This window comes from Durotheca rogersii, assembly GCF_024521655.1.
Source record: "Durotheca rogersii strain YMJ 92031201 chromosome Unknown GGS23scaffold_28, whole genome shotgun sequence".
Classification (NCBI taxonomy): Eukaryota; Fungi; Ascomycota; class Sordariomycetes; order Xylariales; family Xylariaceae; genus Durotheca; species Durotheca rogersii.
This window is the reverse complement of record NW_026251259.1, coordinates 292,181-318,548: the sequence shown is the minus strand read 5'-3', so window position 1 is coordinate 318,548 and position 26,368 is coordinate 292,181. Positions and strand designations below refer to the sequence as shown.

The following is a 26,368-nucleotide window of genomic DNA, read 5'->3' as shown; positions in this document are numbered from 1 at the left end:
CGGGGACGGAGAGGCGACGGGGTTGACGATGGGTTCGGTGTAGGTAGCAGGTACTCAAGGCACCGACGTGAATCTATAGGTGCCTGCGTGTGCTCGTATATCCTGACGGGGCCAGACCCGGTATGAGGTACCCGGTACATAGGTACGTCCCTCCTAGGGGGCGTGCAAGGTGCGTCAGGTACCTAGAGATTGCCGCCTTGTCTGTCGTTACCACGTGGTGAAGAATGCCGCAGCACCGGCAGCAAAACCTGCCTCGACTGACGTCGTTTGACATATATTGGTAACCCTATCTCGGCATCGCGATCTCGTGGCTTGGATTGGCGGAGACCGGGGTCGACGGTGGATCGGGATCCAGGCGTTTTCTTCTCGTTCTCTTCTTTTCCCCCCAGTGCTGAGCCATTCCCCCACGCAATGTCACGTAGCATGCGCAGCCCACACCCTTACCTACCGCATACGTCTAGAGAGAGACGAACGCACAGGTCCCAACATCGTTTCAAGGGGAGATGGGAAGCCTCGGGAGGCGCTTTGAGCAGGCCCCTAGCCATACACGTTGCCTTGGCCTGCGACCCATCCCACATAGTCGGCGATCCCCAAAGTGCGCCCCCCTGCCATGTAAATAGGAGCGGATCCGACTCGAGTCTGGTATAGACAAGCCGTACGGATCCCCCGTTACCTAGGTAGATCGCAGACCGTTACCACTTCCACCTATCGTATATTTGACGGCATATTCGTAGCGGCGGTGGGCCTGCCGCTTGCCACCAACGCCAGCCGACAATTAGGTGAGAAGTGAGCGAGGTTAGGCAGGTATTTCATTTCGCATTAGCCTTCGCTGTTCCTCTCATTACCGCCCTGCCCACCCTACCATCATGCGCCGTATATCTCCTAATATCACCCTGTCGAGCCAAGTCCCGCAGCGCCTGTGCTATGCAGTAGTGAGGCCTCGATCCCGTGTAAATCAGCCGCGACTTAGAAATGAATAGAGAACGAAACTATGTCTATCAAACACCCACCCTATCGGAGCCCCCCGTCTCAGGCTTTTTCGCCGTCGGCAGACAAGGGCGGCGGGGTGTGCCGTGGAGGAATGGATCCAGGCACAGGCCGGAGTGCCGCAGCCGGGCCGACCGATATCAGATATCTAACTACGTCCTAGGTATTCTTGTATTGTGCGGCGCTGTTCCTGTAGCCAGGGCGGAGGTCTTGAACATAGAACTCGAGATTGTCGCTCTCGTAGACGTGGCCCGTCGGACGCTGCGCACCCGTGTAAAGGTTGTCCGTCGAGTGTGCGTGAAAGGTTGCAGTTTGCGTGCAATTGAGGATATGATCTAACCCTGGGGGCTTGGTCAAGCGGAAGATGCCATAACTACGAGCAAAATGTTAAATTGGCAACGTGCCCCTATCGCACTGGTGGTAGCGAGAATGAGGGGGCGGCGGGGGTGAGGAAAGGGGAGAAGAGGGGACGGAAAGGGGAGGAGAGGGGGCGGAATGCGACTTACGAAGGCTCAAATTTGGGTGCACACACGACCGCTATACTCTCCGGCAGCATCACCTGGTATCCGGACTGCGTATGCAGATCCCGGGAGCTCATGAAGCAGGTTTGAGTCGGATGTGTGTGGATCCAGCCGAGCATCAGAAGGTCCTCATTCATACAGTATTCCAGCATCGCGCCCTCGTTTTCCGTCTCGCACGTGTCCGTAGTGCACTTTTGCTCCGGGATCAGCAGGCACCGGACGAACAATGCGTTGTTAACGGCAGTACCGCACAGGATGCCGCACATCTCCAGACCACGCTTCGTGTTCTCCGACGCGACGGATAGGAAGCGGTGTCGCAACTGACTCGGCAAGAAGATAGGGCGAACCGGCTCGCCGTTTTCGAGGTAAGCCGCCGGCTTGAACGTGAGGCGGTGCTGCACTTTGGGCGGTATTGAAGGATCTTCACGTATCTTTGGTGGCGGGGCCGGAAGCTTTTGCGGTGTCTCGGTTCTCGGAAGGTCATTTTCAGCGAATATGGGCTCCATCGCCGGAAGTTCGGGCCCGCGAGGAGCAGGGACGGGGGCGCGGATGGTATCATACTTCGGTTGAATCCCTTCTTTGGGTGGGCGTGGAGGCTGATGAGCCGGTGTCTTGTTTACGGATACCTGCTGTCGGTGCGAATCGTATGGGACCGGCTCGGACTTGGTTATCGAAGGGTAGTGGTAATTGGAAGGTATCGCGCTCGGCGGGGGGGGTGATTGTGGTTCGCTTCGTTTCGGGCCACTACGACTATCGTCGTCTCCGTCCAACCTCCTCCTGGTTAACTCCATCTGCCTCCGGAAAAGCTCCTCATCCTCGGCCTGTTTGTCAGCTAACTCGCGGGTCCAGTTATCCCAGAAGCCAGCAGTACGTCGATATTGCTCCTCTTCCTCCGGCACACCCGCTCTCCTTGTCGCCTTCCTGTTTACATCCCTGCGTCGAATCTCCCTCTGGGCTAGCTCGACGGCGAGTTCCTGATGCTCACCGGCATCGAGAAGGCGAGTCGCCGCAGAGAGAGCCGGATCTCTGGACGCACGTTCGTCATAGCTCGATGGCGCCTCCGACCGAACGCGATCAGCCTCTTGCTTCTGGCGGAGATCCTGCCTCCTGAGCTCAGATGATTCCCACGCTTCGTACTCCTTCTCTAAGATAGGCTTAATATTTTCGAGGCTGTTTAGGATGCCGGACGAATGTTTCTGGAGCGAATTGAGGGCCTTCTTCCCTTCTGAGGTTTTCGCTTCGGGGTGGGAGGGAAGGCGCTCTATCATTAAGAGCATGTATCGCATAAAGAGGAGGTAAGCCTGGGCAAAGTTGCCATCGTGCAAATAGCTCTCGCCCTGGTACCGAAGCAGAGATCAGTATTCAGCGAGCTGACCAGAGGCCTGTTCCCATCATTACCTCCTTGTTCAAGGTATGTGCCGTTCGCAGCCAGGCTTTCATGGGTATGGTTGGATTGAATTGGAACGCGCTTGCTTGGTCGGCAATCTCCTTGGTGGTGAGGGGCCGGTTGACGATAGCAGATGTTGAAATCATCTTGCCGTCGGCTTCAAGTGACGACAGGCTAAACTTGTTAGATTTGTTGTGAAGCATAACGCTTCATTCCGGAGGAGGGGCGCGAGGTCAACGGATGCCGCTCATATCTCTAGGTATATGTTGTTATGCTGGCTGCCTAGGAGGGTAGAAAGGAAGCTTGCGTGGCGGTTTGCGACGGATCAGATGTTGATGTTAGAGTGGGATAGCATGGCTAGGTACCTAGGTAGGCAGGAGGCAGGAGGTAAGGGCGCACAGAGAAATACCTATGGAGGGGTGCGAGGTCGGATCGCGGGGCAGATGTACAACTCAAGGTACCTGCCTACAAGGTGCATGCGACAATGTAGGTACGTACCTACTTAAGCTGGATTAGGTCAGGTACCTCTCAGGTACCTACAAGACCCGAGAATGGATAGGCACTTCCTAGGTAACATTGGGAGTTGTACCAGCATCTGTAAATCCGTAAAGAATTACCTAGGTACCTACTGTCCTTTTGGACATAACATCGCTGCGGCTATTATCTACAGCTCGTATAGAATGTAAACACTCAGCATACAAGTGATGCTAGAACTTGACATGTGCCATTCTTGTGTGGGGATATACGAGTCGCCTTTAACAGGCCGGAGTGTGCCCATCAGTTGACAAACGCGTTGCTCGCTCTCTCTGATCCGCTTGTAAATGGCAGGTAGGTATATCGAGGGCATTTGTTCTGGTTAGTATTTCTTGCGCTTTTTATCCTTGTGCGGCAACCTGTGCTGGTCCTCCGCTGCCCGCCTGTAGACTAGCTTGGGCCTGAATAATCTCCCCCTTCTTCTTCTCAATCTTCTCCTGAACATCCTTGATATGGCTTTCCGTTCTCTCCCTATGCAGGTGAGCACATGTTTCAGTCCCGCTTTTTGACAGGCTAGAAGAGGGGATGGCAGAGAGGCAGATGGCAGGGGGTTCGAGGGTAGTGGTAATGGGAAGACAATGTAGCAAGACAACACAGGGGTTCTAATAAATGTGGATAAGAGGGCTTACAGCTCTTTGCTGATGAACTCTAGTCGTCCATTGACCGTGCTCTCGGCCTCTACCTTGTCCTGCTTTAGCAGCACTGGTCCAACCAGCTTGTAGATGTTCTCGCCATCCTTGAGATTTTGGAATTCCTACCTTCGGTAAGCGTCAAGTGATCGAGGGTACCGGCGCGAGGGTGGGGATTGTTATGCCTAACCCACCTTCTGCACGTTTGTGTTTTCCTGCTTCTGAGCTTCGAGCTTCTGTCGGGACTGGACAACAGTCTGCAGCTCTTGTTGCAGTGCCGTGAATTCCTCCGACAGGCTCTGGAGTTGTGCCTGGATCTCGGCCATTGTCACAACGTGGCCGGATGGCAGGGCGTAGCGGGAGTGGGTTATGGGCAGGCAGGTGTCGGGAAATGAAGTTCCAAAGGCCTGCCGAGGGCGTGCGAAGGTGCGTAGAACCGAGGGAGGTAGAAAAAGGAAGCAGGTGGATATCTCGGGAGGAAAAGATTGAGGTAGGCAGGTAGGTAGGTAGATATGTCCCTAACTGGGTATGTGGGTTGGTGAAGGACTCGAGAGGTTACCAACTGGGAGGCTCTCTTACAAGAGGCGCCCCACGTAGGTATATCTACTAGGTAGGTACGTAGCAGGCGGGCTATAGAATATCGTGTCTTTTTGCACCCCTCGTTGAGACGACCCATCCAGGCCAAAACGGACCAATAGATAGGCTACAATTCCCGACCGCGATAAGACATCAACAGCATCTCCGTATTGTACCCTCACATACCCACATGAAAGAGGTCCAAAAACTGGAATTCCATTAAAACCCCGGGCTTTTAGGCTATGGGCTAGGAGGTATGCCTCGTACGGTATAGGTACCACCTAAGGTAGGCCAGACAAGGCTTATCATGCTAGGTACCGGCCTCTGGTAGGTAAGTGGGCACCCTACTATATAGATAGGTAGATAGGTACCTACCCTAAGGGACTTAGGTGCTGGTGACTTATGTACCTGCCTATCAGGACCGGCCTTAAGCGCTTCCATTATTTACTTAGGTACCTAACGTAGGCCCCCGTCAGGTTTGGCCCGGCTCAGCTCCGCGCCAACCCAGTCCCCAGACAACAAACCAATTACTATTTGCCCACTACCGCCGATTTCTTCTACCTCTCCCTCCCTCCGCCTGATACACTCCCCCGGTCCCCCTTCCGAAATCCAACCCGCAGGCAGCATCTTGCTTTGAAATCGCCGTCAAGGCATCTACCACACGCGCACCCGCCTCTGTCGAGAATGTCCAACACCGATTTCCTCGGCCGAGCCATCGAAACCGTACGCCGCGCCATCGACGCCGATAATGGGAACCAGTACGAGAAGGCCTACCAACTATACTACCAGGCCCTCGAGCTGTTCATGCTCGCTCTGAAATGGGAGAAGAACCCCAAGTCCAAGGAGATGATCCGCCAGAAGACGGGCGAGTACATGGACCGCGCCGAGAAGCTCAAGGCTCATCTCGCCGACGCGGACGCGAAGCGTAAGAAGCCTGGTCTGATCGGCGCTAACGGCTCCTCGACGGGCGGGACGGGCAAAGGGAAGCAGAACGGCGAGGACGGGGCCGTCGACGAGGACAGCAAGAAATTGAGGAACGCGCTCGCCGGTGCCATCCTCCAGGACCGGCCGAACGTCAAGTGGGATGACGTCGCTGGCCTGGACGGCGCGAAGGAGGCGTTGAAGGAGGCCGTGCTGCTGCCCATCAAGTTCCCACATCTGTTCCAGGGGAAACGCAAGCCGTGGAAGGGCATCCTACTCTACGGCCCGCCCGGCACCGGTAAGAGTTACCTGGCGAAGGCTGTGGCTACCGAGGCGAAGAGCACCTTCTTCAGCGTGAGCAGTAGTGACTTGGTGAGCAAGTGGATGGGTGAGAGTGAGAGGTGCGTCCGTCCGTCTTCGGGATCCCCGTCTCGGCCAATAGCTCCATCGGGATGCTTATCGTCTGCAGGTTAGTCAAACAGCTCTTCGCCATGGCGAGGGAAAACAAGCCGTCGATTATTTTCATCGACGAGGTCGACGCCCTCTGCGGTCCCCGAGGCGAAGGTGAATCCGAAGCGTCGCGAAGGATCAAGACCGAGATGCTAGTGCAGATGGACGGCGTGGGGAAGGACTCCACTGGTGTCCTCGTGCTGGGGGCCACCAACATTCCGTGGCAACTAGATGCCGCTATCCGGAGGCGATTCCAGCGCAGGGTACACATCAGCCTACCGGATATCGGCGCGAGGACTACCATGTTCAAGCTCGCCATCGGCGAAACCCCTACCACGCTGAAGAACGAAGACTACCGAGAGCTGGCGAAGCTTGCAGAGGGCTACTCCGGAAGCGATATCGCCATCGCCGTGCAAGACGCCCTGATGCAACCCGTGCGCAAGATTCAACAAGCTACGCATTTCAAAGAAGTGAGTCTCGTTGACCTCGCCGTGGACCACGGACAGACAGCCACCCTTCATTTCCTGCTCTTTTTTTCCTTTTTCTTTTCTCCCTCACAGATGCTAACGTTACACTGTATCACAGGTACAATTGGACGGGAAAATCCGGCACACGCCCTGCTCACCCGGCGACGCTGGGGCGAAGGAGATGACCTGGGACGATGTTGAGACGGAGACGCTTCTTGAGCCTCTCGTCGACTTTAAGGACTTTGTCAAGGCCATCAAGTCCTCGCGGCCGACGGTCTCGGAGGAAGACCTCAAGCGCAACGCGGAGTGGACCAAGGAGTTCGGAAGCGAAGGAAACTAGGGTGGGGGCGGACAATTAACACATGCGGGCATTGCTAGGCGTTTCTGGCGTCCATATCAGATCGGCACCGGGGAAGCTTCCCTCGTCGATTATTTTCTCTTGGGCACGCTAGCTGTCGGGGCATTTGCGAGCGATTGCTGCTTCGTAGTTGGAACAGCATGGCTATGGAGTACTTGTTCATTCCCCTGCCGTCTGCTAGAGCAGCATCAGGTCGTGATCTAACCCGTGGTTTCGCGCCCCGTGCAACTGACGGCACGCGTACGCCTGGCGCTACGACGAGCATATTTGGTGCGGTGATGAGTACGCCCCCCCGGCCTCCTTGCCAAGCCCCGTCAGGGCGGCGCCTAAGCTCGGGACGGACGTGACACTCGCATAAGATAGTACCCGTGATCTTGCAATGGTCTCTATATCGCCCTACGGTGTTAACTAAGCATATGAGCCACAGCTAAACTATTCGATCGTGTCATGAGATGGGTGTCCGGAGTCCTTTCTACGCGTGCCCCGGCAAACAGTAGATGGGAACGAGGCTCGAGAAGAGGAGTCGCGTGTTTAGCGTTTCCAGCGTCGTGGTCGAATCCCCCCGTAGTTCGAGATAGCTACCTCATAGCCTATCCTGCCTCGGTAAGCGTTACTGAGAAGAGTTGAAAAGGCCGCGTTGTTCGGTTAGCCATAGAGGCAAGCGAGAAAATCAAGCTCTTACAGGGAAACAAGGGAAAATAGGAACAGGGTATGTATGGTTCTGCCATTTGAGCAAAACACCACTATAAAGACACTTCAAGTCCAGAACGCCTAACCGATGCCTGGCCCAACGTCAAAACTCCCTAGCCTCCTTTATTACCTCGACCCCTACGTTCTACTCATCCCCGTGCTTCTTCTTTTTCTTCTTCTTCTTCTTCTCTCCATCAGCCTCCACTTCCACGGCACCATTCGCATCGCTATGCTTGCGCTTCTTATCCTTCTTCGTCTCTTTCTTTTCTTTCTTGTCCTTCGACTTCTTTTCTTTCTTCGTCGTAGGAGCCGTACTCAGCGGCGGCGCGTCAATCATCTCTATGTCGACGGCCATACTTTGACCGTCTGCCAGAATATCGGCCATGGCCTGGTTCTGCACAAGGGGTTAATTCCTAATACGTGGCACGCCCGGGATTTCGGACTCACCATCGCGTCACTATTCTTGGTTGGCTTCTTGCCGGTCGCGTAGAACTCCAATCGGTCTTCCACCTGTTTCCGCAACGCTTCTCCAAACCTCTTGGATGGTTGCTCGGCAAAGTTGTCGATCCGGCTAGCGATACTACACTTATTGGCAAGATATCTCGAGATACGACCTTTGTCCTTCTGGCTTGCTCGGCCAATGTATGTGCTGTGGTAGATGAGGCCGAATTTGGGAGTATTACCCTTTGTCTTTAAGGCCCGGAACAGGGCCTTCTCGGCCCCGAGAATCTGAAGCGTCGAAGCTGGGTATTTGGACAGGTTGGTTAAGGAGCCGGCTTTCTGTATGAGGCGGGCGGCAACAACTTCTCCGATGAGCGCGGCTAGGTTTGGCGCGACCGTACTCATCTTATCAACCAAATAGCTGTAGAGCGTCCTCCGGTATTCGGCCAGCTTAACAACCTTCTCGGCAAAGGTGGAGATGTTGGCCATGTCAACCTCCGATAGCTCCCGCCCCATAGAAATCTTGGCTTTGGCGAGAATGGCCTGCGCCCTGTCCTCGTCGTCGTCGACGAGGGCAGCCACATCGTGCAGCTTGTCCTCCGATAAGGTCGCCTTGTCACCGATGAAGAGTGCCAATCGCGCGTATGTGAGGTTGTCGGAAGCGATGCTGTAGAGTTCTGGGAAGTGCCACCCGTATGATTCGCGAACCCTCTGAGAAAAGATATTGATGCCCTTGTCGAGGTTGTCTAGTGTCGCGATGGCTCTGATGATGTGGTTATCGTTCTTGTGGACATTAAACTTAACCTTCCCGCGCGAATATGCGTGACCGAGACCTAGCTGGGCCCTCTCTACGTCTCCCTCTTCAAGGCCCTTGAGCAACTTGGAGGCATGTAGGCGGATGCCTCGCAGTAGATCGGCCACGACCTCGGACGTGTCGCCAGTTTCGCATTCGACACCCGGGAACTCGGCCTTGATGGAGCCGGCCAAGTTTTTGTCCGCGACGCCCAGCACAATCTTGCTCTTCCTGGCCTGGGGAAGATTGAGCTCGAGATTGGATTTCAGGTAATCGGGAAGGATGCCCTCAGAGATCAGGTTGATGTTTTCCAGAGCGTCGGCGGCATTTCTAGAAAGGCACAATGTTAAGCTTCCATTTGAAGGCAGAGGAAAGGAAAGGCTCATTGGTCATACCTCCAGGGCGCAAAATTAACCAATTGCACCATCTTGCCGAATTTCGAGAGGTCCTGGCCAGCCTTCTGCACCTCCTTCAGGTGCAAGCCCACCGTGTCCTGCTGGTGGACGACCTTGAAGATGGCATAGCCAACAGCGGACTCATGCAGAAGAAAATCTATCTGCGTCATCGTGTCTGGTGTGAATTCTGCGTTGATTTGCACATGAGAATCCTGGATGTTCTCCTGTGTGGGATGGATTGAGGTTGATCACGGTCTGGCGTCGTGGGGGAGAAGAAGTGAAGGGGAAAAAAAAAGACATAAATTTTTTACTAGTTTGGATTGGAACTTGGCTCACCGAGTGAATGGCCACTAAAGCTTGCGAAAGTACGTACCTGTATGGGGAACAGCCCAGCAACAGGTACCTGGGTAGCGCATACCTCCTATAAGGCTACGTTAGGAACGTAAGGTGCCTAGCTTAATAGGCACCTACCTATCTATTTATTTACTATAGATACTTAACATTATATATTTTATAATATAAATAGAGTATAAATGCAAATTGCTTACTTTAAAAGCTATTATAAAATGTTTTTTTCTTTACTTATTATAATTAAATATTAAAAATAAAGTAAGTATTTTAATTATATACTTTCTATTTATCTTTAATATTTATAATACTTATATTAATATTAATTTACAATTATACTATTACTATAAATGTATATTAACGTATCTATATATTAAGTATTTACCTCCATTTATATAAGTACCTTAATGCATGTGGAGATGCAGATAAGAGGTACCTAAGGTACGCTGGCATCCGTGATGTCTTCCGGGCTATATTCCTATAGGTACTAATAGTTGCTGTCGACTTGACGGTGTGCTTTATAGACCTTCCTAGGTACAGCCACACAACTAGGCCATCAATGCCTCAACAAGAAATGGCGTCAGGGTTTGCAGCTTCGATACAGCCCATACCTACAGTGTATAAAATAAGTAGGTAGTAGGCTCCATCAATAAGTTTAGAGAGGTTTACCCTTCTTGTTACTAATACGCATGGTAATATCCCAAGGCGTCGCCTGGTCTTGGTTGCTGGCCCAACAACACCGGCCAACTCAAGTGGAACCAGGACATGTGAATAATATCAGATCGGGGGTAATCTGGTGAATGTGAGGGCAGTTCTGAGATACAAAAGGTACCTACTCTCTACTAGTTACTTTCCCGTCTTTCGATCACGAATTCGCGTCGAAACATATTACCACAAGCCAATACACACATCAACATCTGGAGAGACGACAGACGTCTTTGTTTTCCTCCTAACACACTGGACGCAAGGCATATCCGCACTTTCAAGGGGAGACTAGCCACCCAGCTGATGGACGCCTAGCACCTTGATCGACATCAGGTCAAGAAACGATTGGAGGAACCTAGAGAAGATATAGATATCCAACATGTCCCAGGAACCTCTCCGCAGCAACAGCGATAGCCCGAATGTCAGAAATTCTTTTGGCATTGCTCCACATAGTCATGCCTCTACCTCCCAGGCTTCCGAGGTGCGTAGGAGATATTTATACATGCAAATTAACCCCGTACATCACAATAATACTAACCTCACTAGGCTGGCCATAGTCATCCCATGCCCAACCCGGAGCATATAACCGCCCCGGAACCTCAGGATGCATTAATAAACCGCACAGTTAGGCGTCGCCTTCTCAGCCTTGTGGAAGAAGGCTTCACCTTAGGCAGTGAAGACGAGGACAGAATCAAGGAACCTCAAAAAAAGAAGTTGATGACATCTGTGGTCAACAGCTTGATGTCCGGTTTGGAGGTCTCGTATGACGGAAAGCCTGTTCAAAGTGATGCTCAGGCTCCCTTAGAGGGGGAAGCAATGCTTATCGACGAACCTGGGCTTCAGGACCAGACCGGCGTCACGTCGGCGCCAGGCACTTCCACGCAACCAGACCATCCTCTCGCACATTCACCGGAGCCCCCGAACCAAGCGCCAACCTATTACGACCCGAGCAACCATGTGAGCAACAATCGGGAAGGGGTCAATCACAGCTGGGCCAAAGGCATGGTTATCGGAGACAGGTTCTACTGCGACTGCCGTCTGGAGACGAGGGGCGTAAAGAACCAGGCTGCAGACATTTCATCGCACATAAGTTCGAACCACAACCCTAACAGCGCGTATAAAAAGAAGACCCGGACGGCGCCGCGTAGGTGCATTCAGTGCCGGACCTCCTATAAGAACTTTACCAGCATGGAGCGCCACATGAGAAGCAAACATAAAATTCGCGGCGCTACCACCAGTTGGCTCCGCGCAGTATACAGAGAGACCCGGGACGGCGACGGACTTGATCCGGACGATTTTAAGGAGTGGAACAAGATGGAGCAGAAGGTGAAGAAGGAGGAGGAGGAGGAGGAGGAGAAGGGGGAGGAGAAGGGGGAGGAAGAGGAGGGGGAAGAGGACTGCGTGATCGTAGAAAGCTCCGGGGGCGCATATGCCTAGGCGAACGGCTGTCAGAGCTTGCTCGGAGGGGAGGAGGGATGTAGGCAAGTAGAACCAGCCCGAGAGATCTTTCGCGATGACAGTCAGGAGCTTTTCAGAGTCGGCGTTTAGCACCCGTTTCGGCCCTGACCGCACGAACTCGGGAGAGGGATCTGCTTTGCGTTCGATCTGCGCTGGTGATAGCTGTCTCGGCAACATGTAGGAGATAGGAAAAGGAAAAGAGGATTCTGAGGATGTGGTGATAACTAAGGTTGTTCATGCACACGGCTTATTGATCATGGAGGATTACTGATGACGGCGGCTTATTGATAGCCGTGCATTAATTCAATTAAAGATCTCCGTGTTAGGTACAGTACAGTACAGGTAGGCACCTATAGGTTAGGTACTTAATTTACCATTCAGGCGGGTGTAGGCGCATAAGTACATACCTATATGTACCTGCACGCCAGGTACCTAAGCCGCACTTTTCGTGATGCGACTTCACCGGGTCCTTACGCAACCACCACTCGTTCTGCTGGCTCGCTTCACCACTCCTAGCATCGTCCTCTGGGACGGGAGGGCTGCCAAGGACCGATATGATGCAGGTAAATGTAACGCTGCCGGTGGCCCTCCGCTAGTTGAACATGCCACGAACCTCCAGTGGATATCGCATCCGTTCGCCGGCGAATATGGCCGACAGATTTTCGTCTTCTCAATCTTCGATGCCCATTATTAATCAACCGCGAGCTGGATCGAACGTTCTCTCCTCTTCTCTCCTCGGTGGAGGTCTACTCGTTTCAGACTGTTCATCTATCTGCCTCTCCTAGATATATATACCTACCTATATATATTCCTATCTTGCCGAGGTAGGATTCTATTACGGCAAATTGCTAGATTGATCGATAACTAACAAGGTTTCGGCCGCGGGGATCACCAGAAAGCTTCTACGCCATACGTTGATCGACACAAGCATGGCTACCGACGACAAGGCAGGATCTGGAGTGCCCAAGGACATCCCCAATGTGGCAGCCAAGGGTGTCCCGTTCTTTACGCCGGCCCAGGAGCCGCCCGCTGGGACCGCCGTGGACCCTCAGCCGGACGGAAGCGCCATCCCCAAGCTCTTTACCCCCTTGAGGATCCGTGGCCTCACCCTTCAGAACCGCATCTTTGTGTCCCCCATGTGCCAGTACTCGGCGGATAATGGCTCCCAAACCCCGTGGCATACGGCCCATCTCGGCGGGATCATCCAGCGAGGGGTAAGTCTCTTGTTATTCCGCCGCAAGATCTAGCTAGCAGCTAATTCGGTCTGGCCCCCTGCAGCCTGGACTTACTATCATCGAAGCCACCGCTGTGCAGGCTCGCGGTCGGATCACGCCGCAGGATAGCGGACTGTGGCTAGACGAGCAGATCGAGCCGCTGAGGCGGAATGTGCAGTTTGCTCACTCTCAGGGACAGCACATCGCTATCCAGCTTGCCCACGCGGGCCGAAAGGCGTCAATGGTTGCTCCCTGGCTAAGCCGGGCAAGCCTCGCCACCAAAGATGTGGGCGGCTGGCCGGACGATGTCGTTGGGCCAAGCGCCATCCCCTACGACGAAAGCCACGCCCAGCCGAGAGCCCTGTCTCTCGCAGAGATCCAGCAGCTGAAGGCCGACTTCGCGTCGGCAGCTCGGCGCTCCGTCCAAGCCGGATTCGACGTGATCGAGCTGCATTCCGCCCACGGGTACCTGCTGCACAACTTTTTGTCTCCCGTCTCGAACCAGCGCACGGACGAATATGGCGGTAGCTTCGAAAACCGCGTTCGACTTCTTCTCGAGATCGTAGAGGAAGTTAGGAAGGTCATACCCGACAGCATACCGCTGTTCGTGCGTTTCAGCGCGACGGAGTGGCTAGAGGGAGTCGACGGCATCAAGGAGAGCTGGAAGGTCGAGGACGCGGTGCAACTGGCGGAGCTGCTGGCGGAGCGCGGTGTCGACGTGATCGACGTATCGAGCGGCGGAAATCACCCGAAGCAGAAAGTCAAGACGGGACCGGGCTACCAGGCGCCGCTCGCCAAGGCGGTGAAGCGGGCGGTAGGCGACAAGGCGCTAGTTTCAACAGTAGGAAACATTGTGAACGGGAGGCTGGCCGAGCAGCTGCTCGTCGGTGGGCAGGGAGAAGACGACACACCTCTGGACATCGCGATGGCCGGGCGTTTGTTCCAGAGAAACCCGGGCCTCGTCTGGACCTGGGCTGACGACGTACGTAATCGGAAAATACCCCTTTTCCTACCCAACCCGTTGCTGCGTGGAGGTGTTTGCTGACAACCCGATTTCTTTCTAGCTCAACACGTCCATATATGTCGCGAATCAGATTGGGTGGGGATTTGGAGGCAGAGCCACGAAGAAGAAGAGCGTAGCGGAGACTCAGAAAACGGACGACGGATCTAGAGGCGGAGCCGAATCGAAGGGTCTACTCGGTCCTCTCCCATGATTAGGCAGATGGCGCGTGGCAGGCAAACTCTCGACGGACACGGAAGCCCTGGCATTCAGGTACATGGGGGACCAAAAGTAGAAGCGCAAAACAGGTTGCAGACGCGCACTCCCCTCGTCGCTATAGACCTCTTCCGAGAATGTAGACCATGATTGAGGCATCTCCCTCGCACCCAACCGATGAATATTTTGCTACGCGTACTCATAAGATGAATGTCGGGGATACGTATGCAATAACGTATAGCGAATTGCGGGCAGGTAACGGTCTGTAACCTAGGACGTCTCGTGCCCGAGCGAGTTGACATCGACACAGTGCGACAGATGTTAAGGACGTGGTGGGTATATAAAAGTGCTTGATCAATTCCGATTCCGGGGTCAAATGTCGTTTCCATGTCTAGATAATAAGAGCTGTAAGCCAGCATCCTCTCTGTAGCGGTACAATGCAGCAGTTTTCCAGCCATTCCAATCTTTGCCGTCGTCTATCTTAACAGCATCTCGAAGCCCTTGAAAGAGGCCGAGGAATCCATCCCAGTCTGCGAGATCGTAGCCGCAACAAAAGGCGAATCTGTGCTGCAACCGGCCGTTCCAGACAAAATCTGCCAGATCCTGACGACCCTTTTCTTCCAGCATGCGTGCAAAGGTAATCTCATCGTCGCCTAAGTTATTCGCCCCGCTGTAGAATTGCGCAACTGGCAAGAGGCCGATCGGGGAGTTAAAGGCATGAGTTGGTGGTGCGGTGTAGGCCCATTCCCAGTCGATAATACCAGTAACGTTGAAATCCTCATCTACTAGGATATGATCTCCCTTATCGTCGGCGTGTTTCAGATAGTACTTATGATCGTCCTGTGCTGATGACGATAACACAGATGGAACCAAGTCGAGGAGAAATCGGTGTATCAGGTATGCATCTACTGCTTGCTGCGAGTACATCTCTTGGCGAAGAATGAGATCCAAGAGGAGCTGAAGCGAAGACTTGTGATACTCTTCAGGAGACGTAAATGGACCTAGTGGGCGCATTTCGGATTGTATAAAGTCGGTAAGTGACTCTCGAGCAAATGCACCAACGTGCGAATCGCCCGGGTGATCGAGGGAGCCAAGCAGGTCGAACGGGTATTTGCCAAGTTCGATGGATACATTAGCTAGCTGCTCCATCACCTTTCTTCTTTGTTCTTGCGTTGCGATGGACCATCTTAGAGACTTTCCGGGTAGCTTTTCCATCAGAATGTAGCCGACACCGACAGGATTGTCCGCATGATCCAGCATAAAGTCAAACACTCTCGGGGCAGGTATACTGGTCCTCTCGAGAAACTTGAGGGTTGCTACCTCACTCTGGATGATATAATCTCGCAGTCCTGCCGGAGGCGATGTGGCGTTGAACCTGCGGACACGGGCGATCCATTGAACTCCGTCACTAAACCGGATTTCAATATGATAATTCATACCACCCATTACGGAGCTTCGTGCAGCTCTGTCATAGCGAAGCGGAGGAACTGAGCAGGGTATCCCTTGGCGCAAATGACTAGCTCGAGTCGCAAGAGCAGGAGTGTTGATCTTCTCGATCAACCTGGTAAGCTCGTCTGCTTCAGCGGCCCGGGCGGCAGGATCGTAAGTATCCGCATTCTGCGAATTTCAGTAACTGGAACGTCTCTCGTGGAGAGCCGAACTAACCTCCCATTTCGGACATGCGTGAAATTCACGCTGAAGGTGGTTGGAACATAGATGGCGGTTGCAGAGTATGCAATCACCGAGATTCCGGACAGCTGGGTTGTCGCAGCTCGCAAATTCACAGGTCCACATGGGCATTGTGTCGAGAGTTTGAATTCTAGAATGAGCTGTGCTGGGGCTCGCGGCACCTATTTAACGTGCAATTCGCATGAGAGCCAAACGACATGCAGGCCTAGCTCCGACAGCAAAATCCTCTCCAGTGGTTGAAGTCATATCAACGGACGTCAGGCAGGCCCCGAGCATATAAAAGATGTCACAGTCCGGATGGTTTGCACGGGCGATTCCTAAAAGGAACAGCCATTGTGAGCACAGCCGCTAGGGGAGAGTCTGCAATCCATCTCTCCTGGCTGCGGAATCCTAGATCTCGTCCACCGCGGAATGAGTGCAAGCTGATCGGACATCACGACGATGTATGGATGTAGCCTGCTGCGGGTTACATACTGCGAGAAAAGGCCTCTACCACCAATAACATGGAATTTCATCACAACTAGGCACTATAAAGTAGAAGGTATTTAGGGAAAGACAATGTAATCTCTCCAGGATCACGTTTCCGTCCCTCAACCTTTGTATTCGTCTTCCCCTCCCTCTCTTGTAAATCCTCTCTCCTCTTTTTACGTCACGATCGGACCTGGGATGGAGACTTATACTAGCTTAATAAAGTATAAAACGTACTTAATTCCTAAAACCTCCTATCTAGAGCATCCCTACTGAATAATACCCTTTGATTCTTACGACTTACTTATATAATACGTATTATATAATAAAGAGGGCTCCTACTTAGCTAGTAGGGGGGGGCAAAGGTAACCGCCCTCGGTTACGTCTTTAAAGCCTTTAAAAGGTAGCCATAATAAATAGTAAAATAGGTTTTAGTAATAACTTATTTCCTCGTCCGTCTTAACCTCCTTTAATACGGTAACTAAAGGTCCTTTAGTAACCTTAAATAACCCTCCCGTAGTTTAAATAGCTTTAATTAATTCGTATAGTAGTAATAGGGTCCTAATGGCTTACCATCTAGTAATAATAACTAAAATGCTAATCGTTTAATTAATAACCCTACGATAAAAGGGCTAGTCCATTTCTCGCGTAGTTTGGGTAGTTTTTTATTTTAATAAAGTATAACGAGATCCCCTTTTCCGATGGATCTATTAGCTTATTCGAGAGCTTCCTCTTTCTTTCTCTTGGTTTATTTAAATAGTTTTTAAATACTTTCCCTATAGTATTATATCCTAGCTATATGGCCTACGACTAAATTAGCGTATATCCGTTCGTTAGGGAGCTCGAAAGAACCATTAGCTAGTAAGGTTCTTAGCTTAGTTAGGTAGAATAGCGGGTATTCGGTTTCAAAGGCGTTAATAGGAAGGTTTCCGTATAATATCTCGAAAGGTAAATGTCCTAGGGATTTAATATATCTAGTATTTATCTTAGTTATTAGCTCGGGAACTAAGCTTACCTAATCCGATAAGTCTTAATACGGTAAGGGGTTAATAGTCTTCTTTAATACCTACTATAAGATCTTATTAAATACCTTAACTAACCCTACGGATCGATAGGAACCTAAAGAGGCGTAGATTATTAATATTTCCTTAGATATTAAATATTATAATATCCTTTATAAAGTAAAGGCGGACCCCGGATCTAGATAAAAGGCCAGGGGCTTTATTCTTAGGTTAATAAGCTATATATTAAAGCTTACGAATACGTCTTCTATTAAGGTACTAGGGGTAGGCATTACCTAGCCGTATTTACTAAACTAATAAACGATTATTAAGATATACTTATGCCTTAAATATAAAGGTAGAAAGGGGCTAACGAAGTTAAATGAAAGGATCTATAACGGAACGTAGACTATTACGGGAAAAGGAGGACCCGATAGTTTAGTCGGTCCATAATACGCGTAAGGGAGGCAGCTATTTACGTAGGTAAATATATCTCTAGCTATCCTCGGCTAAAAGACTAAGCGGGAAAGGCGTTTTAAGGTAATCGACTTCGAAAAATACCTAGCTTCGTTATAAGCTTTAACGAAGGCATTTAGAACTTCGTTTAATAATAGATACTTATTCTATATCCTACGATAGTAATGCTATAAATGCGTTCCCTAGATCCTATATTCCTTAGCTTTATTAAGTAAGGACCGTACCTTAAGCCGGCTATAGATATCTTTAGTTCTTCCGGTAATAAAGAACTTAACTACTTCTCTATATTATTCGGAATTTAGCCATCTATCTTATTCGGAAGACGATTCTCCTACGAAGAGCTTCGAGGCTTTAATAGTAAGGTCGGCGGAAAGATATAGAAACGTTACATTTAAGTAGGCGAACTCTCGAAATATAACGACCCCCTGGTTAGGTATTTAGGCTCCAGAAGGCGGGGGTAAATAATCGTTAGCTTTATCGTTAGTATTAGTTAGTTATAGTTTATAGATATACTTAGGTTTTATTATTCGTAGTTTAAGGACGTACTCGGGTCCTGTTATTCGTAATTTAGGAACGTACTCGGGTCTTATAGTAACCGTAAGTAACGATAATAACGAAACTAAAGCTATAATTACGTTAATTACGTCTACCTTAGTAAGGGAGGGCAAAAGATCCCGTCCTCGGGATCCTAATAATAAATCTACCGGATTAAGTAATTAAGCTAATAATTACTTATATCCGCCTACGTTATCCTTTTAGATCTATAACCCGTTATCTTAATCTCGGCTGCCTAGGGCCTTTAGGTATTCGAGTTCGTTATCTTCGTAATAATTACTCGGGAATATAGTACGAAAGAAGGCATTAGCGGCTTTATTCCTTGCCCCTAGGATATGTTTAATCTATATATAAAGTAATCTAAGCTTAAAGACCTAACGAACGTAAATACCTTTAACGGCTAATGAAGATAAGAACTAGATTAAGGATTTATAATTAATAAAAAGGGTAGATCGCTTTCTTGCCCGAAACATATGGCTATATCGCCGGCAGAATTTAATCATTACGTAAAGCTCTCTCTTATAAGTACCGTAGTTACGTTAAGGTTTCGAAAACATAAAGCTATCGTATAAGATAGGGACGTTAGCTCCGTTTTACCGCTAGAAAATAATATAACCCGCTACGAATTATAAAGCGTTAATATATAGGGATATAAGTAAATTAAAAGCGTACCTATGGGTATTAACGGTAGCTAAGGCTAGTAATTTAGCTAGTTTAAACGACAAGGACTCGGCCGTATTCCATTTCCATTCGGCGTCTTTACTAAGTAGGCGTATTAAAAGACGATAGATCTCTAAGTAGTTCTTTATTTATCTACGATAAGGACTAACGGCTCCTAAGAAAGACCTTACTTCTAATTAATTAGTTAGGATGGGCTAGTTACGAAGGCGGGCGGCTCGATCTTCCCGTATACGTAAACGACCGCCGATATAATAAATAACTCCTATGGCTAATATTTTAATAAAACCTATATAAATCTTTACGAAAAATAAACGTAATCTTGCCTACCGTATTCGGGATAGGAGATAGTAAATTAGCTATTGCTATTATTCTTCGGCGTTAGTATACGTACTAAAGATATTATCCATATAAAATACGCCTTTAGGGATTTTATTTAAAGAGGTTAAAGATAAAAGGAATAGTTCGGCTTATGGTTTAAGGATGATATTAAGGACTACGTATATAAGTTCCGTTATTAAGAATGCCGCCGTTTATATTTCTTAAGGTATCTTAATAGGTTAAAGCTATAAGAAGTTAGGAATAACGAACGCGATGATATACTTATCTTTAGGATAGATTTTAACGTACTAGTATCCGTATTTTAGGTTTAGTTTATAATAAGATCCGATACCTAGATACGAGAGATGGTTATATACGTTTATTAATAGGGTAACGTTTATTCCTAGTACCTCCTCTTTAACCTAACTATAGTTAAAGGTTAAACGAGGCTCGGCCTAGGGGTCCGGATCCGGTAAATCTCTATCCTTAGGTACTAATACGGGTTAAGCCGCCTAGTTTAAAAGGCGTCCATTAGCGACCTTAGTTAATTTAAACTATCCTACCTCGACTCCCTCCTAGATAAGACGGTTTAACTAGTATTTCTAAGGAGGGGTCTAGCTCTTCCTTCTAAACCTATTCTAAGGAGGCGTACCGGATCGTAACCTAACTCTATATTAATAAAGGTCGGTTATTAGTATATTTAAAATAAATATAGCTATTAGTTTACGGTAAGTATATAATCCGTAGGTTATCTTTAACTTTAGTTCCTAAGAAATAAGAGAGCCTAGTTTAATTCCTGCTTTATTAAGCTAATGGAGAGTATCTTACTTAGATAGTTCGTTACTAGTAACTAATGGAAGCCGTTTAACTCGCCTAGTAGTTAGGAATAGGGGTACTAATTTTAATAATACGGAGTTAATATTAGTTACTAAATTATCTTTAATTACGGCGCCTTTAATTAGATAGTAAGCTATTAAATTATCTCTAAATACGGTTAATTTAATTAGCCGGTATAGGTCCGATATTAAATTATCTTTAAACGCGGTAGATTTAATTAGCTAGCGTAAACCTAATACTAAATCATTTCCTAACGTAATAGCTTTGATTAATCGGGTATCCGTCGGGTAGAATTTGTTAATTATTAAAGGGGATAAGTTTCTTAGTAATAATATAAACGCGAAATAAGCTATCTAACGAAAGGCTAGTCGTTTTTCCGACGTTACTATAATTCGTAGAGCATAGAAGTTTAACTAGTTAATATTAGGAAAGGAAGATCGATAGGGTAAGTTTAAAAGCTCTTAAGGAGTATCTAATATATAAGCTTTAAAGGAAGTAAAGGTCTAGTCCGCTCGTAGTTTAAGGATATACTCGGGTCCTATTATTCGTAGTTTAGGAACATACTCGGATCTACGCTAGTAATTTAGTTTCCCGTCTTATTATTATTTAAATCGCTCTTATTAGAGGAATTACTATTACTATTATTATTATCGTCGTTTATTATCGGCGACTTATAAGTAATAAGTACCCGTAAATACTCCACGGGATTAACGATAGGTCTAGCGGCCCTAAGGGCTATTTTATAGGTAGTAGAAGGTTATAAAAGGAGACCCTAAAGAGATACTACCTCTTTACTAGTTACTTCGTCGCCGATAATAAAGGAGCTAGCCCTAATATCGAACTTAGCTATAACGTCCTATAGCTAAGAAATGCCAAGTAATAAAAGGGTATCGTTATTCGTAGATTCGGGTCGTATAATAGCCTATACCGATTTCTAGATGCCTTATATTCCGACGTTAAATAGAACGAATTTAATTACCTCTAAACGACGACTATTTAAGGTTAGTAAGAATAAGCGCCTAGTACCTAGGTAGCGTAAAAGACGTCGTTTAATACGAAGTTAATTTACTAGCTTACTAGATACGAGGTTTATGTTACTTCCTTAATTAGCTTAAGTAGTATTTTCGGGTAAAGTATAAGATATAAGCGACTCTCCGTCTTATTTAAAACGAAGAACGGCATTTATATAAAAGGATTTAATCGGTTTTAGTAGGAACGGATTAGTTAGAATCGAGGTAGCTCTTAAAGCTATAGTAGTCCCGTTTATATCTATTTAAACGTTATCTAGGTAAGTAGAAGGGTTATAAGGGATAACGTCTAATACCTAAGGTATTATGTTTCGGGAACTCGGTAGGTACTCTCGGGGCTCGGGTAAGTATTTAGGTATGTTACTTATCTTAATAGGTTTATCCTCCTTCTTTACCGCTAATTCGACGACTAATTTAGCGAAATGTACCGACTTTTCTTTTTTTAGAGGTAGAGGATTAGAAGGGATATAAGGGCGAGGCTAAAGCGATGGCTTAAGGGCTACGATCTTACGTACGGCTCTAGCTTCGGCTTTTGCGTTCTTACGAATAGAAAAATACCTGAACTATCGGGCATACTTAGGTAATACCTAAAATAAGTCCATTAAGCTTAACTTTACCTCGATTTAGCGAGTTAGTATATTAAAGTTAAAGGAAGGATCTCCTTCCTTTCCGTAGATAGTTTAAAGGCCCTTACGAGACCTCTTCTTCTTCTTAATTTTACCGTCGTCTTCTTTTACGATAGTACCGTTATACCGGCGCTTACCTAAAAAGGAGGCGAGTTCTAGTATCTCTATAGCTAGGTTATCCTAAATATTAACGCCGGTAGTCTTTAACTCTACTATGCCTACCGGTTTAACTATAAGGAGTAATAATTAGGTATTTAGAAAGGCGGTACCTAGTAAGATAATATTAGGCGTAGCGGAGGTCGGCTATGGCTCGTTAGCTACCTATTTATACTTAGCCGTATCTTAATTTAGCGCCTCTTATTCCTAAGATTACTCGTAGAAGAACTATGCCGATTTTACGTCGAGATTCCTACCTATTTTAGCTACCTACTTTAGGATGGAATAAGTTAACGACTTAAGAACTAACTATTCCTAGTAGGCTAGTTACTGCTTCCAGGGAGCCTTATAAGGCTATATATGATTAAGACTTCTATACTTAAAGCATACTCTTTCTCCCCGTTATAAGACTCGTAAACCGTTAACGATCGGATGCTTCGACGTCCTTCTATTAGGGACTACTCGGGATATATTTCTAGATCTAGAGCCGTTACCGGATCCCTAATTAGTACCGTTACTATACGACTACTATCCTTATGGATACTACTAAGGTTACTGTTATTATCCATTAAAGGCCTAAGGTAGAGCTACTAGCTAGGCTCTAGGAACCTATTAAGACTACTATATTAGGCCCTGATTCGGATATGGATAAAGAGGGTATGGTAAATAAGCTAAGGCCTAGGGAATAGGATAGGGTATGGTTTACTATGCCCGTACGTATAAAGGCGGAGCCGTTAGAGGCTAAGGTAGCGTCGTAATAATAGCGACCTTAAAGGCTAATACCTAGTTAAGGTATTCGTTAGCGATAGCTTACTTAATTAGTAAGCCTATTTTCTTTATAATGAAACGTTCGATTAAGTTCTCCCGCTCCTTTAGTTATTATTCCTTAAGCTATTCTTTCTTAAGGTTTACGACCTTCTAATAACCTTATATAATACTATATGCCTTTTAAAGGGCTCTAGATATATAAACGGCCTTTTCTAGGGCCTTCCTTTTTAGGTCGGAGTTTCTTAAGCCGTTTACGAAGCGTATAATTACCGACTTAAGTATATAAGTTTTAAGGATAGTTAGGTTATCGGTTCCGTTTAGGCGTAGGACTTAGGGGAAATCTTTCGAACCCGTACGCTTTAATAGCTTCTATACCCTGGTATAGTAAGAAGCGAGGGATTCTTCCGAGCCTTATAAGATATCGACGACCTCGTTTCGTAGGTCCGATTAATTAGCTATTTTAAACGGGAATCTCTCCCTTAAGAGCTATTAAACCATAAGTAAATCGTTTTAAGTAGTTATTCCTTGCCCCGCGAGGTCTAGAGCTCGCCGGATACGAGAGTTACGATCTAGAAAGGCTGCTACCTTTCCTTTATATAAAGTATTTATGGCTTAAAGCTCGTTAGAAGCTAGTAGAACTAGGTAACCGGCTAATTTAAAGGCCTACGTAAATAGTATAAGCTATCTAGACGTAGCCTTACTACCGTTAAAGCGATTATATACTATTAAATCGGGTAGGGCTTACGGAGGGATCGGTAGAGGAGGTTCTTAAGGGTCGGCTATTACGGATAATGATAAGGCGGTAGAGAATAACGAAGAAAACGGCGAACTTAATACGCGAAGGAGTAGTAGTACGTTCTCCTCTAAGGGAGACGACGATAACGAAGCAGATAGCGATAAAGGGGGTTATTCGGGCTATAATAGATCTATTATTAGATTTAACTACTCTTGATTTAAAGGTCCTAATACCTCTATTTCTAACGTTAACTAAAACTAAGGGGATATTCCGCGGGGAACCTCGCCTCGGTTCTTAAGGTCCTATAAAAGGTCGTTTAGTTCGGGACTTCCGGAATTTAGTAAAAACCTAGTTACCCTCGCTAGGTAGGGATACCCTATAGCAAGGAAAGAATCGGCTAAAGCTTTAAGGAGCTTTAGGTTTCGGCTATAAATAGTAGCGATATATAGCTCGTCGGATATAGAAAAAGGGGAACTACCTTCTCCTTCCTTCGGTATATTACGCCGGTAAATGGTATTAGTAACGAAGGGACTAGTATATCCTAAAATAAGGCCCGAAAACGAACTAGGAATACCTCTTTTTTAATAGAAAACGACGAACTAAAGTATTGCCTTTTAATAGATAATAACGAAACAAGGGGTGCTCTTATACGAGTAAAACGAACTATTTAAAACCCTCTATACGAAGAGGTTAAAACGGGCTAAAAATAACGAGAAAATAACTAAGCGCGCCCGTAGTTTAGGTACCTCTTTAGTACCTAGGTTCGATTACTAGCTTAATGAAGTATAAAACGTACTTAATTCCTAAAACCTCCTATCTAAAGCATCCCTATTAAACAATACCCTTTAACTCTTACGACTTGCTTACATAATACGTATTACATAATAAAGAGGGCTTCCACTTAGCTGTACTGCTCCAAATGTACCTGACCTAGAGGTACCTTAGGTAGGGATCTGATGTACCTATAGGTATCTTAAGTGGAATGTACCTAAGCCAGGTACGGAATGGCTACAACTGCGAGATCCCTTCTCCTCTACTACCTCCTCCCCGCGACTGCGCTACTCGTCGCCCTCACCCTAGCGCAGCTCTACCCCTCGTTGCTCTCCCATCCCGCCTCCGCAGCAGCGCGAGCAGCCCTCGCCAACAACAACAATAACAACGGCATCACCCGGTACTTCTTGACCTTTTTTTCCGACTACCGCCACTACCTAAACCCAACTACCGCAAACATGGGAGGCGGCCCCGAGCAGTACCGTACGGTTGCCTACTTCGTCAACTGGGCCATCTATGGCCGAAAGCACCGGCCCCAAGACCTCCCCGCCGACAAGTTGACCCATGTGCTGTATGCCTTCGCCAACGTGCGCCCGGAATCTGGCGAGGTGTATCTGACCGACCCCTGGGCCGACACCGACATCCACTGGGAGGGCGACAGCTGGAACGACACCGGCACCAACCTCTACGGCTGCCTCAAGCAGCTCAACCTGCTCAAGCGCCGCAACCGCCAGCTCAAGGTCCTCCTCTCCGTCGGCGGCTGGACCTACAGCTCCAACTTTCGCCAGCCCGCCTCGACCCCGCAGGGCCGCGCCACCTTCGCCAACTCCTGCGTCGAGCTCATCAAGAACCTCGGCTTCGACGGCATCGACGTCGATTGGGAGTACCCTCAGTCCTCGGCCGAGGCTGCCAACCTAGTCGCCCTGCTGCGCGCCGTCCGCGAGGCCATGGATGCGTACAGCCGCACGCTGCCCGCGCCCTATCACTTCGAGCTGACGGTCGCCTGTCCCGCCGGCGCTCAGAACTACGAGAAGCTCGACCTGCCCGGCATGGACCGCCTGCTCGACTTCTGGAACTTGATGGCGTACGACTACGCCGGCTCCTGGGACTCTACCTCGGGCCACCAGGCCAACCTGTATCCCAGCTTCTCCAACCCGCGGAGCACCCCCTTCAGCACCGTCGCCGCGATCGACTATTACGTGTCTCGCGGCGTGTCGCCGAGCAAGATTGTGCTGGGGATGCCGCTGTACGGGCGGGCGTTCCAAGGGACCGACGGCCCGGGGCACGCGTACTCGGGCGTCGGGGAGGGCACGTGGGAGAACGGCGTGCACGACTTCAAGAAGCTGCCGCTGGCGGGCGCCGCCGAGGTGCTGGACCGCGAAGTGGGCGCGAGCTTCTGCTACGCGGCGGGCACGCGGACGCTGGTCAGCTACGACACGGTGGAGATGGCCCGGCACAAGGCGCAGTTCGTGCGCCAGCGGCAGCTCGGCGGCGCCATGTGGTGGGAGAGCAGCGCCGACAAGGACGGCCCCGAGAGCCTGATCGGCAACGTGGTCGACGTGCTGGGCGGGCGCGGCTTCCTGGACCACACGCCCAACTGCATCGATTGCCCACACACCAAGTACGAGAACTTGAGGGCGGGGCTCCCCAACAACTGAAGTGCGGCCAGCCCCGGGAAGAGAGGAAGACGTCTCCCAGGTATTGCATTGTAGGAACAGCAGACGTCTAATGAGGAAAGAGAAAAACGAGAGACACGACAAGACAGAACGGCAAACCAATCTGTTCACGCTTGGCATATGGTACTACTAGTAGAGTCTACGGTGGGCATATAGGTAGGTAAATATTTGAGCGGACGCACATCTAACGTTACGATCAAGGAAATCATATAACTGGGGAATTTTTATCCGGCAGTGAGTTGCTCATGCCACATACTTCGGGGTCTAAAAAGGGGACAAAAAGACCGGGAAAGGGGGTGTTGTCGGCGGAGGACATCAAAGGCTGTACACATCGCGGCGGGATATACCGATGCTTGGAGAAGAGAAAATGACGCCAGGCATACCCTATACGTGACGCCTTTTTTAATAAAAAAACCTCGGCGTCACATTAATACTTAGCTCTACGGTGCAATGATGCCGGTAGCTACAGCTACCGGGTTATGGGTGCAATC

General features: G+C 48.9%; 8 protein-coding genes across 8 annotated transcripts; 4 read left to right on the top strand and 4 right to left on the bottom strand.

Moving 5' to 3' along the window:
- Window positions 1-1,146: 1,146 nt before the first annotated feature.
- On the bottom strand, window positions 1,147-3,041 carry GGS23DRAFT_607278 (uncharacterized protein; the record flags this gene model as incomplete). Its single annotated transcript, XM_051520025.1, has 3 exons — window positions 1,147-1,360; window positions 1,494-2,845; window positions 2,907-3,041. The coding sequence occupies 3 exons, from the start codon at window positions 3,039-3,041 to the stop codon at window positions 1,147-1,149; spliced, it is 1,701 nt and encodes a 566-aa protein (XP_051368565.1).
- Window positions 3,042-3,278: 237 nt separating this feature from the next.
- GGS23DRAFT_583936 (Prefoldin beta-like protein) lies at window positions 3,279-4,666 on the bottom strand. Its single transcript, XM_051517301.1, has 3 exons — window positions 4,253-4,666; window positions 4,059-4,183; window positions 3,279-3,900 (listed from the first exon to the last, which is right to left on the bottom strand). Exons 1-3 carry the CDS (start codon window positions 4,382-4,384, stop codon window positions 3,771-3,773), a joined length of 387 nt encoding a protein of 128 aa, XP_051368564.1. The 5' UTR covers window positions 4,385-4,666; the 3' UTR covers window positions 3,279-3,770.
- Window positions 4,667-5,318: 652 nt separating this feature from the next.
- GGS23DRAFT_614665 (vacuolar protein sorting-associated protein VPS4) lies at window positions 5,319-7,380 on the top strand (the record flags this gene model as incomplete). Its single annotated transcript, XM_051520668.1, has 3 exons — window positions 5,319-5,956; window positions 6,025-6,475; window positions 6,591-7,380. The coding sequence occupies 3 exons, from the start codon at window positions 5,319-5,321 to the stop codon at window positions 6,810-6,812; spliced, it is 1,311 nt and encodes a 436-aa protein (XP_051368563.1). The 3' UTR covers window positions 6,813-7,380.
- On the bottom strand, window positions 7,270-9,532 carry GGS23DRAFT_583924 (Nop domain-containing protein). Its single transcript, XM_051517300.1, has 3 exons — window positions 9,150-9,532; window positions 7,968-9,084; window positions 7,270-7,914 (listed from the first exon to the last, which is right to left on the bottom strand). Exons 1-3 carry the CDS (start codon window positions 9,317-9,319, stop codon window positions 7,666-7,668), a joined length of 1,536 nt encoding a protein of 511 aa, XP_051368562.1. The 5' UTR covers window positions 9,320-9,532; the 3' UTR covers window positions 7,270-7,665.
- Window positions 9,533-10,581: 1,049 nt separating this feature from the next.
- GGS23DRAFT_600038 (uncharacterized protein) lies at window positions 10,582-11,639 on the top strand (the record flags this gene model as incomplete). The annotated part of the gene is made up of 2 exons (XM_051519011.1): window positions 10,582-10,683; window positions 10,749-11,639. 2 exons carry the CDS (start codon window positions 10,582-10,584, stop codon window positions 11,637-11,639), a joined length of 993 nt encoding a protein of 330 aa, XP_051368561.1.
- A 708-nt stretch (window positions 11,640-12,347) lies between these two features.
- On the top strand, window positions 12,348-14,275 carry GGS23DRAFT_264179 (NADPH dehydrogenase). Its single transcript, XM_051512379.1, has 4 exons — window positions 12,348-12,484; window positions 12,556-12,874; window positions 12,939-13,856; window positions 13,939-14,275. The coding sequence occupies exons 2-4, from the start codon at window positions 12,590-12,592 to the stop codon at window positions 14,086-14,088; spliced, it is 1,353 nt and encodes a 450-aa protein (XP_051368560.1). The 5' UTR covers window positions 12,348-12,484; window positions 12,556-12,589; the 3' UTR covers window positions 14,089-14,275.
- Window positions 14,276-14,355: 80 nt separating this feature from the next.
- GGS23DRAFT_264210 (uncharacterized protein) lies at window positions 14,356-15,993 on the bottom strand. Its single transcript, XM_051512380.1, has 2 exons — window positions 15,756-15,993; window positions 14,356-15,707 (listed from the first exon to the last, which is right to left on the bottom strand). Exons 1-2 carry the CDS (start codon window positions 15,888-15,890, stop codon window positions 14,463-14,465), a joined length of 1,380 nt encoding a protein of 459 aa, XP_051368559.1. The 5' UTR covers window positions 15,891-15,993; the 3' UTR covers window positions 14,356-14,462.
- An 8,666-nt stretch (window positions 15,994-24,659) lies between these two features.
- On the top strand, window positions 24,660-25,859 carry GGS23DRAFT_607273 (glycoside hydrolase family 18 protein; the record flags this gene model as incomplete). The annotated part of the gene is made up of 1 exon (XM_051520024.1): window positions 24,660-25,859. One exon carries the CDS (start codon window positions 24,660-24,662, stop codon window positions 25,857-25,859), a length of 1,200 nt encoding a protein of 399 aa, XP_051368558.1.
- Window positions 25,860-26,368: the final 509 nt, after the last annotated feature.

Bases quoted from the DNA above. Each gene is read 5' to 3' on its own strand.
- GGS23DRAFT_583936 (XM_051517301.1), bottom strand. From the start codon at position 4,384: ATGGCCGAGATCCAGGCACAACTCCAGAGCCTGTCGGAGGAATTCACG. The intron at 4,184-4,252 runs GTGGGTTAGGCA...TACCGAAGGTAG, and splicing joins AAAACACAAACGTGCAGAAG to GAATTCCAAAATCTCAAGGA. The intron at 3,901-4,058 runs GTAAGCCCTCTT...TCACCTGCATAG, and splicing joins GAGTTCATCAGCAAAGAGCT to GGAGAGAACGGAAAGCCATA.
- GGS23DRAFT_583924 (XM_051517300.1), bottom strand. From the start codon at position 9,319: ATGACGCAGATAGATTTTCTTCTGCATGAGTCCGCTGTTGGCTATGCC. The intron at 9,085-9,149 runs GTATGACCAATG...GTGCCTTTCTAG, and splicing joins GTTAATTTTGCGCCCTGGAG to AAATGCCGCCGACGCTCTGG. The intron at 7,915-7,967 runs GTGAGTCCGAAA...CCCCTTGTGCAG, and splicing joins CCAAGAATAGTGACGCGATG to AACCAGGCCATGGCCGATAT.
- GGS23DRAFT_264179 (XM_051512379.1), top strand. From the start codon at position 12,590: ATGGCTACCGACGACAAGGCAGGATCTGGAGTGCCCAAGGACATCCCC. The intron at 12,875-12,938 runs GTAAGTCTCTTG...GGCCCCCTGCAG, and splicing joins GCGGGATCATCCAGCGAGGG to CCTGGACTTACTATCATCGA. The intron at 13,857-13,938 runs GTACGTAATCGG...ATTTCTTTCTAG, and splicing joins TCTGGACCTGGGCTGACGAC to CTCAACACGTCCATATATGT.
- GGS23DRAFT_264210 (XM_051512380.1), bottom strand. From the start codon at position 15,890: ATGCCCATGTGGACCTGTGAATTTGCGAGCTGCGACAACCCAGCTGTC. The intron at 15,708-15,755 runs GTTAGTTCGGCT...TGAAATTCGCAG, and splicing joins ACGCATGTCCGAAATGGGAG to AATGCGGATACTTACGATCC.